The 12,315-nt window shown below is 54.5% G+C and overlaps 1 protein-coding gene across 1 annotated transcript in view; it reads right to left on the bottom strand.

The window, feature by feature from the left end:
- Nucleotides 1-263: 263 nt before the first annotated feature.
- The window catches only part of LOC140077903 (complement factor B-like), a 30,915-nt gene continuing 18,863 nt past the window's right edge, over nt 264-12,315 (bottom strand). Inside the window, exons 14-18 of the mRNA XM_072125506.1 lie at nt 11,603-11,682; nt 4,969-5,072; nt 922-1,054; nt 737-786; nt 264-571 (exon numbers count right to left, since the gene is read on the bottom strand). Of these exons, the coding sequence (XP_071981607.1) occupies nt 413-571; nt 737-786; nt 922-1,054; nt 4,969-5,072; nt 11,603-11,682 (526 nt within the window). The 3' untranslated portion in view covers nt 264-412. The remainder of the gene's footprint in view (nt 572-736; nt 787-921; nt 1,055-4,968; nt 5,073-11,602; nt 11,683-12,315) is intronic.

Genomic DNA, 12,315 nt, shown 5'->3' with positions numbered 1-12,315 from the left:
ACATTTGCATAATTTTAAAAAAACTTAAAAAAAAAACAAAAAAAACAATAAGAAGCTAAAAGAGGAGCAGATCCTGCCAGAGGGGGCGCACACCAGTATGTCAGTACTTGGTTTACAGTCCTTCATCCTGGTGGTAGATGTCCTATGAGGTTCCTCCACCTACCATGTATTCGACCATTGTTTCTATATTGACCATGAGAGACGGGTCACCACCGGCCCCTCCCGGGATTTATACATCCATTTTACCATATAACAAATCACAGTAACGGGAAGACGCCATTTTTTATTCAAAACTTGTGATATTTTTTGCACAGATGATTTTATGTTACTTTGCATTATTATCGCTTTCTGAAAGTTTTTTTCGCATCACTTTTTGACCTCGTTATTGGTTCGGCTTTAGCACCCAGAAGCTTCAGTTCAGGAATTCTAGGTCTTCCCTTAGCATTTCTTTCAGCCAATCCATCATGTGGAACAGGTCAGTATGGAAGTCCCGAGACAGCGCCGGTACTGGTTCAGGTTTCCTTTTGGGTCCAATACAACTGTTGATGGTCCCCCAGCTGATGACACCCACCTGAACGGGAAAGGAGAAGTCAGTACAAATAGAAACTGCTGCTGCTGGGTTCCCCCACAGTCATGGCGCAGGCTCAACCTTACAAAACCAACAAGGACTTCCCTGGGTCCTCTGATACACAGGGCGGATTATAGGACCTACCGTGAGTATTTGTGGGTCACTTACCTGAATGTAGCGCTGTCTGAACTGAACAAGAAGAGGTCCCCCCCCATCACCTGGAAGAAGAAGACACGGAGACTCTCACACCTCTGAGGCCACTCCTCCCGCAGGACCTACCTCCCTGGTACAAAGCCCCTGGCGAGGTCCACACAACATTTTACCCTATTTCTAATACTTGGAGTGTGACTTACCTCTGCAGGTTGGTGGCTCCACCTGAGGCTCTGTGCCCCCCGTACATAAGAAGTTGTCAGAGATGAGGTCTGTGATCTGCGGGATGTCCTTGTATATATCTATCTTCTTGGTGTCCTCCAGACAGGCCGACCTCTGCGGGGGAGAGGGGGAAGTCGTCAATGTCCCTGGGGGTCCAGGACTTTTATCTGCTGATCTAAACGCGGCTGTAACTTTGTTATTTCTGCAGAACGAGTTATTCTTTATTACCGTCCCCTGATCCGCCCACCATCTGGTAATACACACGCCCTGATCCGCCCACCATCTGGTAATACACACGCCCTGATCCGCCCACCATCTGGTAATACACACGCCCTGATCCGCCCACCATCTGGTAATACACACGCCCTGATCCGCCCACCATCTGGTAATACACACGCCCTGATCCGCCCACCATCTGGTAATACACACGCCCTGATCCGCCCACCATCTGGTAATACACACGCCCTGATCCGCCCACCATCTGGTAATACACACGCCCTGATCCGCCCACCATCTGGTAATACACACGCCCTGATCCGCCCACCATCTGGTAATACACACGCCCTGATCCGCCCACCATCTGGTAATACACACGCCCTGATCCGCCCACCATCTGGTATTACACACGCCCTGATCCGCCCACCATCTGGTAATACACACGCCCTGATCCGCCCACCATCTGGTAATACACACGCCCTGATCCGCCCACCATCTGGTAATACACACGCCCTGATCCGCCTACCATCTGGTAATACACACGCCCTGATCCGCCCACCATCTGGTAATACACATGCCCTGATCCGCCCACCATCTGGTAATACACACGCCCTGATCCGCCCACCATCTGGTAATACACACGCCTGATCCGCCCACCATCTGGTAATACACACGCCCTGATCCGCCCACCATCTGGTAATACACACGCCCTGATCCGCCCACCATCTGGTAATACACACGCCCTGATCCGCCCACCATCTGGTAATACACACGCCCTGATCCGCCCACCATCTGGTAATACACACGCCCTGATCCGCCCACCATCTGGTAATACACACGCCCTGATCCGCCCACCATCTGGTAATACACACGCCCTGATCCGCCCACCATCTGGTAATACACACGCCCTGATCCGCCCACCATCTGGTAATACACACGCCCTGATCCGCCCACCATCTGGTAATACACACGCCCTGATCCGCCCACCATCTGGTAATACACACGCCCTGATCCGCCCACCATCTGGTAATACACACGCCCTGATCCGCCCACCATCTGGTAATACACACGCCCTGATCCGCCCACCATCTGGTAATACACACGCCCTGATCCGCCCACCATCTGGTAATACACACGCCCTGATCCGCCCACCATCTGGTAATACACACGCCCTGATCCGCCCACCATCTGGTAATACACACGCCCTGATCCGCCCACCATCTGGTAATACACACGCCCTGATCCGCCCACCATCTGGTATTACACACGCCCTGATCCGCCCACCATCTGGTAATACACACGCCCTGATCCGCCCACCATCTGGTAATACACACGCCCTGATCCGCCCACCATCTGGTAATACACACGCCCTGATCCGCCTACCATCTGGTAATACACACGCCCTGATCCGCCCACCATCTGGTAATACACATGCCCTGATCCGCCCACCATCTGGTAATACACACGCCCTGATCCGCCCACCATCTGGTAATACACACGCCTGATCCGCCCACCATCTGGTAATACACACGCCCTGATCCGCCCACCATCTGGTAATACACACGCCCTGATCCGCCCACCATCTGGTAATACACACGCCCTGATCCGCCCACCATCTGGTAATACACACGCCCTGATCCGCCCACCATCTGGTAATACACACGCCCTGATCCGCCCACCATCTGGTAATACACACGCCCTGATCCGCCCACCATCTGGTAATACACACGCCCTGATCCGCCCACCATCTGGTAATACACACGCCCTGATCCGCCCACCATCTGGTAATACACACGCCCTGATCCGCCCACCATCTGGTAATACACACGCCCTGATCCGCCCACCATCTGGTAATACACACGCCCTGATCCGCCCACCATCTGGTAATACACACGCCCTGATCCGCCCACCATCTGGTAATACACACGCCCTGGGGATCTTATGTTTAAGAAAACATTTTTTTTGCATCGCCATATTCTGAGACCTTTTTTAAATTTACGTCTATATATTGTGTAATTACGGGGTACATACATTACGGGGTGCATACATTACGGGGTGCATACATTACGGGGTGCATACATTACGGGGTACATACATTACGGGGTACATACATTACGGGGTGCATATATTACGGGGTACATACATTATGGGGAGCATACATTACGGGGTACATACATTACAGGGTAAATACATTACAGGGTGCATACATTATGGGGTGCATATATTATGGGGTGCATATATTACGGGGTGCATACATTATGGGGTACATACATTATGGGTTACATACATTACGGGGTACAAACATTACGGGGTACATACATTATGGGGTACATACATTACGGGGTACATACATTACGGGGTACATACATTACGGGGTACATACATTACGGGGTGCATTGATTATGGGGTGCATAGATTATGGGGTGCATATATTACGGGGTACATACATTATGGGGTACATACATTATGGGGTGCATACATTACGGGGTGCATACATTACAGGGTGCATACATTATGGGGTGCATACATTATGGGGTGCATAGGTTACGGGGTGCATACATTACGGGGTGCATATGTTACGGGCTGCATACATTACGGGGTGCATACATTACGGGGTGCATACATTACGGGGTACATACATTACGGGGTGCATACATTACGGGGTGCATACGTTACGGGGTGCATACATTACGGGATGCATACATTACGGGGTGCATACATTACGGGGTGCATATATTACGGGGTACATACATTACGGGGTACATACATTACGGGGTACATACATTATGGGGTGCATATATTACGGGGTACATACATTACAGGGAGCATACATTACGGGGTACATACATTACGGGGTGCATACATTACGGGGTGCATACATTACGGGGTGCATACATTACGGGGTACATACATTACGGGGTACACATATTACGGGGTACATACATTACGGAGTACATACATTATGGGGTACATACATTAAGGGGTGCATATATTATGGGGTACATACATTATGGGGTACATACATTATGGGGTACATACATTATGGGGTACATACAGTTTTCTTTCAGTTTTTTTTCCATTACTTTAATTGGGTAAAGGTTGGTGACTAAAAAATGCAATTGACCACGGCATCTATGTGGTTAAACAGCCACGATCACCCCTTCTGCTGGTCACAGTTGGTGTCAGCTGAACCAATGCTTGTCGCCTCTGCGGAGCATGTACTGTGCACGCCTCTGCGGAGCATGTACTGTGCACGCCTCTGCGGAGCATCTACTGTGCACGCCTCTGCGGAGCATGTACTGTGCACGCCTCTGCGGAGCATGTACTGTGCACGCCTCTGCGGAGCATGTACTGTGCACGCCTCTGCGGAGCATGTACTGTGCACGCCTCTGCGGAGCATGTACTGTGACCACCGGTGACAGCCATGTTCTAGTGGTTGTAATCACCACAACGGCAGCCGGGCTCTGACCTGTGAGTGCCTGCACCTACCACCCGGGTCATCCTTACTATAAATATCCTGCGTGCAGCTCAGTCCTTGCTGGTTTTTGCTGATTTTCTGCTCTGCTTTATTTGCTCTTAGTATTTGATTCCTGGCTTTGATTAGTGACTACTCTTCTGTATTTGCACTTCTGTTCCCTATAGGCTCTTGCAGGTGTGAGCTGAACTGTTTACTACCCCTTATGTGTTACATGTCTGTACAGTCTAGGGAGGGACTGTCTTAGTGGTTGTACAGAGATTTGGATATGCAGAGGCAAGCGGGCAGGGCTCTTGGAGTTTAGGGCTCCTGTTTTTTGCCTTTTCATACTCCTTACCTTATCCCCGCGCTTTATGGTGACATCCATCCGCTCAAATTTATCTCTGGTTTCCTCCGCCACAAACATGGACCTCACCAATTCTGAGCCGTAAAGCGTCTTTTCTAGAAAATATAAAATGTTCTGGGTTTAAGAATTTTCACATATTTTATATCATGAAAGGAGTTTTCCGCTTTACCAGGGACTAGTCCAGACCTCAGGGTCACAATGAACGTGAAGGCGTCACCGATGAGGAAGTGCTGGGGCGCGTACAAGCCCTAAAGGGGACATAGAGTTTACTCCTCTTTCCCCCAAATGCTGCCCTAATACAGAGACTCCCTCTGCATAATACGAATCTCGCGTCCTGCCTCCCGGGCCTAATGTTCAATTATTTCTCTCTTTCATTTATTTAACTTAAAGGGAAACTGTCACCAGATTTCCACTAACAAACCTAATGACAGGTTCCCATAGCTCTATGCAGACTCTCGCCCACTGCTGTCAGCTAGAAAACAAATGCATAGTTTCTATCCCCAGAAAATGAACTTTATAAACCAACCTGCCCCCTGCCAGAAGGAGCGGAGAATCACAAGGGCGAGTGCTGTGCATGCAAGGCAATGCTTTTCTCAGCTTACTGAGTGTCTGATGAGGGTCAGGAAAAGGTCGTCTCCAGAAACAGGACCCGAGCACAGAATTAGATACACAATGGAAAATATTATTATTATATATATCAATATATTATTATATATATTAATATTATTATTATATAATATTTTTTATTCAGTAAAGAAAAGAGGGCACATTACTGGGGGGCAGAGGGCACATTACTGGGGGGCAGAGGGCACATTACTGGGGGGCAGAGGGCACATTACTGGGGGGCAGAGGGCACATTACTGGGGGAGGCAGAGGGCACATTACTGGGGGAGGCAGAGGGCACATTACTGGGGGGCAGAGGGCACATTACTGGAGTGGCAGAGGACACATTACTGGAGTGGCAGAGGACACATTACTGGGGGCCAGAGGGCACATTACTGGGGGGCAGAGGGCACATTACTGGGGGGCAGAGGGCACATTACTGGGGGAGGCAGAGGGCACATTACTGGGGGGCAGAGGGCACATTACTGGGGGGCAGAGGGCACATTACTGGAGTGGCAGAGGACACATTACTGGGGGGCAGAGGGCACATTACTGGGGGGCAGAGGGCACATTACTTGGGGGCAGAGGGCACATTACTGGGGGAGGCAGAGGGCACATTACTGGGGGGCAGAGGGCACATTACTGGAGTGGCAGAGGACACATTACTGGGGGGCAGAGGGCACATTACTGGGGGGCAGAGGGCACATTACTGGGGGGCAGAGGGCACATTACTGGGGGAGGCAGAGGGCACATTACTGGGGGGCAGAGGGCACATTACTGGAGTGGCAGAGGACACATTACTGGGGGGCAGAGTGCACATTACTGGGGGGCAGAGGGCACATTACTGGGGGGCAGAGGGCACATTACTGGGGGGCAGAGGGCACATTACTGGGGGAGGCAGAGGGCACATTACTGGGGGGCAGAGGGCACATTACTGGGGGAGGCAGAGGGCACATTACTGGGGGGCAGAGGGCACATTACTGGGGGAGGCAGAGGGCACATTACTTGGGGGCAGAGGGCACATTACTGGAGTGGCAGAGGACACATTACTGGGGGGCAGAGTGCACATTACTGGGGGGCAGAGAACACATTACTGGGGGGCAGAGGGCACATTACTGGGGGGCAGAGGGCACATTACTGGGGGGCAGAGGGCACATTACTGGGGGAGGCAGAGGGCACATTACTGGGGGGCAGAGGGCACATTACTGGAGTGGCAGAGTGCACATTACTGGGGGGCAGAGGGCACATTACTGGGGGGCAGAGGGCACATTACTGGGGGAGGCAGAGGGCACATTACTGGGGGAGGCAGAGGGCACATTACTGGGGGGCAGAGGGCACATTACTGGAGTGGCAGAGGACACATTACTGGAGTGGCAGAGGACACATTACTGGGGGGCAGAGGGCACATTACTGGGGGGCAGAGGGCACATTACTGGGGGGCAGAGGGCACATTACTTGGGGGCAGAGGGCACATTACTGGGGGAGGCAGAGGGCACATTACTGGGGGGCAGAGGGCACATTACTGGGGGGCAGAGGGCACATTACTGGAGTGGCAGAGGACACATTACTGGGGGGCAGAGGGCACATTACTGGGGGGCAGAGGGCACATTACTTGGGGGCAGAGGGCACATTACTGGGGGAGGCAGAGGGCACATTACTGGGGGGCAGAGGGCACATTACTGGAGTGGCAGAGGACACATTACTGGGGGGCAGAGGGCACATTACTGGGGGGCAGAGGGCACATTACTGGGGGGCAGAGGGCACATTACTGGGGGAGGCAGAGGGCACATTACTGGGGGGCAGAGGGCACATTACTGGAGTGGCAGAGGACACATTACTGGGGGGCAGAGTGCACATTACTGGGGGGCAGAGGGCACATTATTGGGGGGCAGAGGGCACATTACTGGGGGGCAGAGGGCACATTACTGGGGGAGGCAGAGGGCACATTACTTGGGGGCAGAGGGCACATTACTGGGGGAGGCAGAGGGCACATTACTGGGGGGCAGAGGACACATTACTGGGGGGCAGAGTGCACATTACTGGGGGGCAGAGTGCACATTACTGGGGGGCAGAGGGCACATTACTGGGGGGCAGAGGGCACATTACTGGGGGGCAGAGGGCACATTACTTGGGGGCAGAGGGCACATTACTGGGGGAGGCAGAGGGCACATTACTGGGGGGCAGAGGGCACATTACTGGAGTGGCAGAGGACACATTACTGGGGGGCAGAGGACACATTACTGGGGGGCAGAGGGCACATTACTGGAGTGGCAGAGAACACATTACTGGAGGGGCAGAGGACACATTACTGGGGGGCAGAGGGCACATTACTGGGGGGCAGAGGGCACATTAGTGGGGGGCGCAGTGCACATTGCTGGGGGGCAGAGTGCACATTACTGCGGGCAGAGGGCACATTACTGGGGGGCGCAGTGCACATTGCTGGGGGGCGCAGTGCACATTGCTGGGGGGCGCAGTGCACATTGCTGGGGGGCAAAGTGCATATTGCTGGGGGGCAGAGGGCTCATTACTGGGAGGGCAAAGTGCATATTACTCGGGGGGCAGAGTGCACATTACTGGGGGTCAGAGGGCATATTACTTGGGGGGCAGAGTGCATATTACTGGGGGGTAGAGGGAATATTACTCGGGCGGCAGAGTGCTCATTACTGGGGGGCAGATGGCATATTACTCGGGGGGCAGAGTGCACATTACTGAGGGAGGCAGAGGGCACATTACTGGGGGGCAGAGTGCACATTACTGGGGGGCAGAGGACACATTACTGGGGGGCAGAGGGCACATTACTGGGGGGCATAGGGCACATTACTGGGGGAGGCAGAGGGCACATTACTGGGGGAGGCAGAGGGCACATTACTGGGGGGGCAGAGAACACATTACTGGAGGGGCAGAGAACACATTACTGGGGGGCAGAGTGCACATTACTGGGGGGCAGAGTGCACATTGCTGGGGGGCAGAGGGCACATTACTGGGGGAGGCAGAGGGCACTTTACTGGGGGGCAGAGTGCACATTGCTGGGGGGCAGAGGGCACATTACTGGGGGAGGCAGAGGGCACATTACTGGGGGGCAGAGGGCACATTACTGGAGTGGCAGAGGACACATTACTGGGGGGCAGAGTGCACATTGCTGGGGGGCAGAGGGCACATTACTGGGGGGCAGAGGGCACATTACTGGGGGGCAGAGGGCACATTACTGGGGGAGGCAGAGGGCACATTACTGGGGGGGCAGAGGGCACATTACTGGGGGGCAGAGAACACATTACTGGAGGGGCAGAGGACACATTACTGGGGGGCAGAGTGCACATTACTGGGGGGCAGAGGGCACATTAGTGGGGGGCGCAGTGCACATTGCTGGGGGGCAGAGTGCACATTACTGGGGGCAGAGTGCACATTGCTGGGGGGCGCAGTGCACATTGCTGGGGGGCGCAGTGCACATTGCTGGGGGGCAAAGTGCATATTGCTGGGGGGCAGAGGGCACATTACTGGGAGTCAAAGTGCATATTACTTTGGGGGCAGAGTGCACATTACTGGGGGTCAGAGGGCATATTACTTGGGGGGCAGAGTGCATATTACTGGGGGGTAGAGGGAATATTACTCGGGCGGCAGAGTGCTCATTACTGGGGGGCAGAGGGCATATTACTCGGGGGGCAGAGTGCACATTACTGGGGGAGGCAGAGGGCACATTACTGGGGGGCAGAGTGCACATTACTGGGGGGCAGAGGACACATTACTGGGGGGGACAGAGGGCACATTACTGGGGGAAACAGAGGGCACATTACTGGGGGGACAGAGGGCACATTACTGGGGGGACAGAGTGCACATTACTGGGGGACAGAGTGCACATTACTGGGGGGAGGCAGAGGGCACATTACTGGGGGCAGAGTGCACATTACTGGGGGGCAGAGGGCACATTACTGAGGGAGGCTGAGGGCACATTACTGGGGGGGCAGAGTGCACATTACTTGGGGGGGGGCAGAGTGCACATTAATGGGGGGAGCAGAGGGCACATTACTGGGGGGGAGCAGAGGGCACATTACTGGGGGGGGAGAGTGCACAGTATTGGGGGGAGCAGAGTGCACATTACTGGGGGGGCAGAGTGCACATTACTGGGGGAGGCTGAGGCCACATTACTGGGGGGGCAGAGGGCACATTACTGGGGGGCAGAGTGCACATTACTGGGGGGGCAGAGGGCACATTACTGGGGGGAGGCAGAGGGCACATTACTGGGGGCAGAGTGCGCATTACTGGGGGGCAGAGGGCACATTACTGAGGGAGGCTGAGGGCACATTACTGGGGGGGCAGAGTGCACATTACTTGGGGGGGGGCAGAGGGCACATTATTGGGGGGAGGCAGAGGGCACATTACTGGGGGGAGCAGAGGGCACATTACTGGGGGGAGCCACAGGGCACATTACTGGGGGGGCAGAGTGCACATTACTGGGGGGGCAGAGGGCACATTACTGGGGGCAGAGGGCACATTACTGGGGGCAGAGGGCACATTACTGGGGGGCAGAGGGCACAGTACTGGGGGGCAGAGGGCACATTACTGAGGGGGGCAGAGGGCACATTACTGGGGGCAGAGGGCATATTACTGGGGGGAGGCACAGGGCACATTACTGGGGGGGCAGAGTGCACATTACTGGGGGGGGCAGAGGGCCCATTACTGGGGGGAGGCAGAGGGCACATTACTGGGGCGACAGAGGGCACATTACTGGGGGGCAGAGGGACATTACTGGGGCGGCAGAGGGCACATTACTGGGGGGCAAAGGGAACATTACTGGAGGGAGGCAGAGGGCACATTGCTAGGGGGCAGGGGGCACATTACTGGGGGGGCAGAGGGCACAATACTGGAGGGGCAGAGGGCACATTACTGGGGGGCAGAGGGCACATTACTGGGGGCAGAGGGCACATTACTGGGGGCTGAGGGCACATTACTGAGGGAGGCTGAGGGCACATTACTGGGGGGGGGTGAGTGCACATTACTGGGGGGGCAGAGGGAACATTACTGAGGGCACATTACTGGGGGGGGTGAGTGCACATTACTGGGGGAGGCTGAGGGAACATTACTGAGGGAGGCTGACGGCACATTACTGGGGGAGGGAGAGGGCACATTACTGGGGGGGGGCAGAGGGCACATTACTGGGGGGGTGAGTGCACATTACTGGGGGGGGTGAGTGCACATTACTGGGGGGGTGAGTGCATATTACTGGGGGGGGGGTGAGTGCACATTACTGGGGGGTTGAGTGCACATTCCTGGGGGAGGGTGAGTGCACATTACTGGGGGGGGGTGAGTGCACATTCCTGGGAGGGGTGAGTGCACATTACTGGGGGGGGGGGTGAGTGCACATTACTGGGGGGGGGGGTGAGTGCACATTACAGGGGGGGGTGAGTGCACATTACTGGGGGGGTGAGTGCACATTACTGGGGGGGGGGTGACTGCACATTACTGGGGGGGGTGAGTGCACATTACTGGGGGGGGGGGGTGAGTGCACATTCCTGGGAGGGGTGAGTGCACATTACTGGGGGGGGGGGGTGAGTGCACATTACTGGGGGGGGTGAGTGCACATTACAGGGGGGGGGGGGTGAGTGCACATTACTGGGGGGGGTGAGTGCACATTACTGGGGGGGGTGAGTGCACATTACTGGGGGGGGGGTGACTGCACATTACTGGGGGGGGGTGAGTGCACATTACTGGGGGGGGGGGGTGAGTGCACATTCCTGGGAGGGGTGAGTGCACATTACTGGGGGGGGGGGTGAGTGCACATTACTGGGGAGGGTGAGTGCACATTACTGGGGAGGGGTGAGTGCACATTACTGGGGGGGGTGAGTGCACATTACTGGGGGGGGGTGACTGCACATTACTGGGGGGGGTGAGTGCACATTACTGGGGGGGGTGACCGCACATTAATGAGCAATAAACAAACTCATTTGCTGTGACCAATTGGCTGCAATGAAACAACGAGTGCAGAATGTACGGGGTGTGAATACTTTCCTGTACAGGGAGCACTTACCATGATCGCTGCAGGTCACAGCTTTCCCGCGTTGCTTTAATGCCCAGGAGGTCCCGGTGGTACATGGAAGACAGACGGGTCTGCGGGGACAGCGAGAGGTTATACACATCATTATAATCACATGCATCACCACCTTGAGCCGGCGCCATGTACAAGGTCCTTCTCAGGATGACATTTGGTGGGTGGTTTGGGTGGCCATGGGCCCCTAGAAGGCTTGGGCCCCCTGTATTATAGGACATTACTGGATAATTAGGGTTTTCAATGACATTCATGATATTATAATAAAAGCCTCCGAGGTCGTGTAGATAGGAAATCTCTATCATTAACACATATATATATGATGTCTATGCAGGACCCTTCTATATATATATATATACACTCACCGGCCACTTTATTAGGTCCACCTGTCCAACTGCTCGTTAACACTTAATTTCTAATCAGCCAATCACATGGCGGCAGTGCATTTAGGCATGTAGACATGGTGAAGACAATCTCCTGCAGTTCTCCCGAGCATCAGTATGGGGAAGAAAGGTGATTTGTGGCCTTTGAACGTGGCATGGTTGTTGGTGCCAGAAGGGCTGGTCTGAGTATTTCAGAAACTGCTGATCTACTGGGATTTTCACGCACAACCATCTCTAGGGTTTACAGAGAATGGTCCGAAAAAGAAAAAACATCCAGTGAGCGGCAGTTCTGTGGGCGGAAATGCCTTGTTG

Source organism: Engystomops pustulosus, chromosome 9 (assembly GCF_040894005.1).
Source record: "Engystomops pustulosus chromosome 9, aEngPut4.maternal, whole genome shotgun sequence".
Lineage (NCBI taxonomy): Eukaryota > Metazoa > Chordata > Amphibia > Anura > Leptodactylidae > Engystomops > Engystomops pustulosus.
This window is presented reverse-complemented; position numbering and strand designations above follow the sequence as displayed.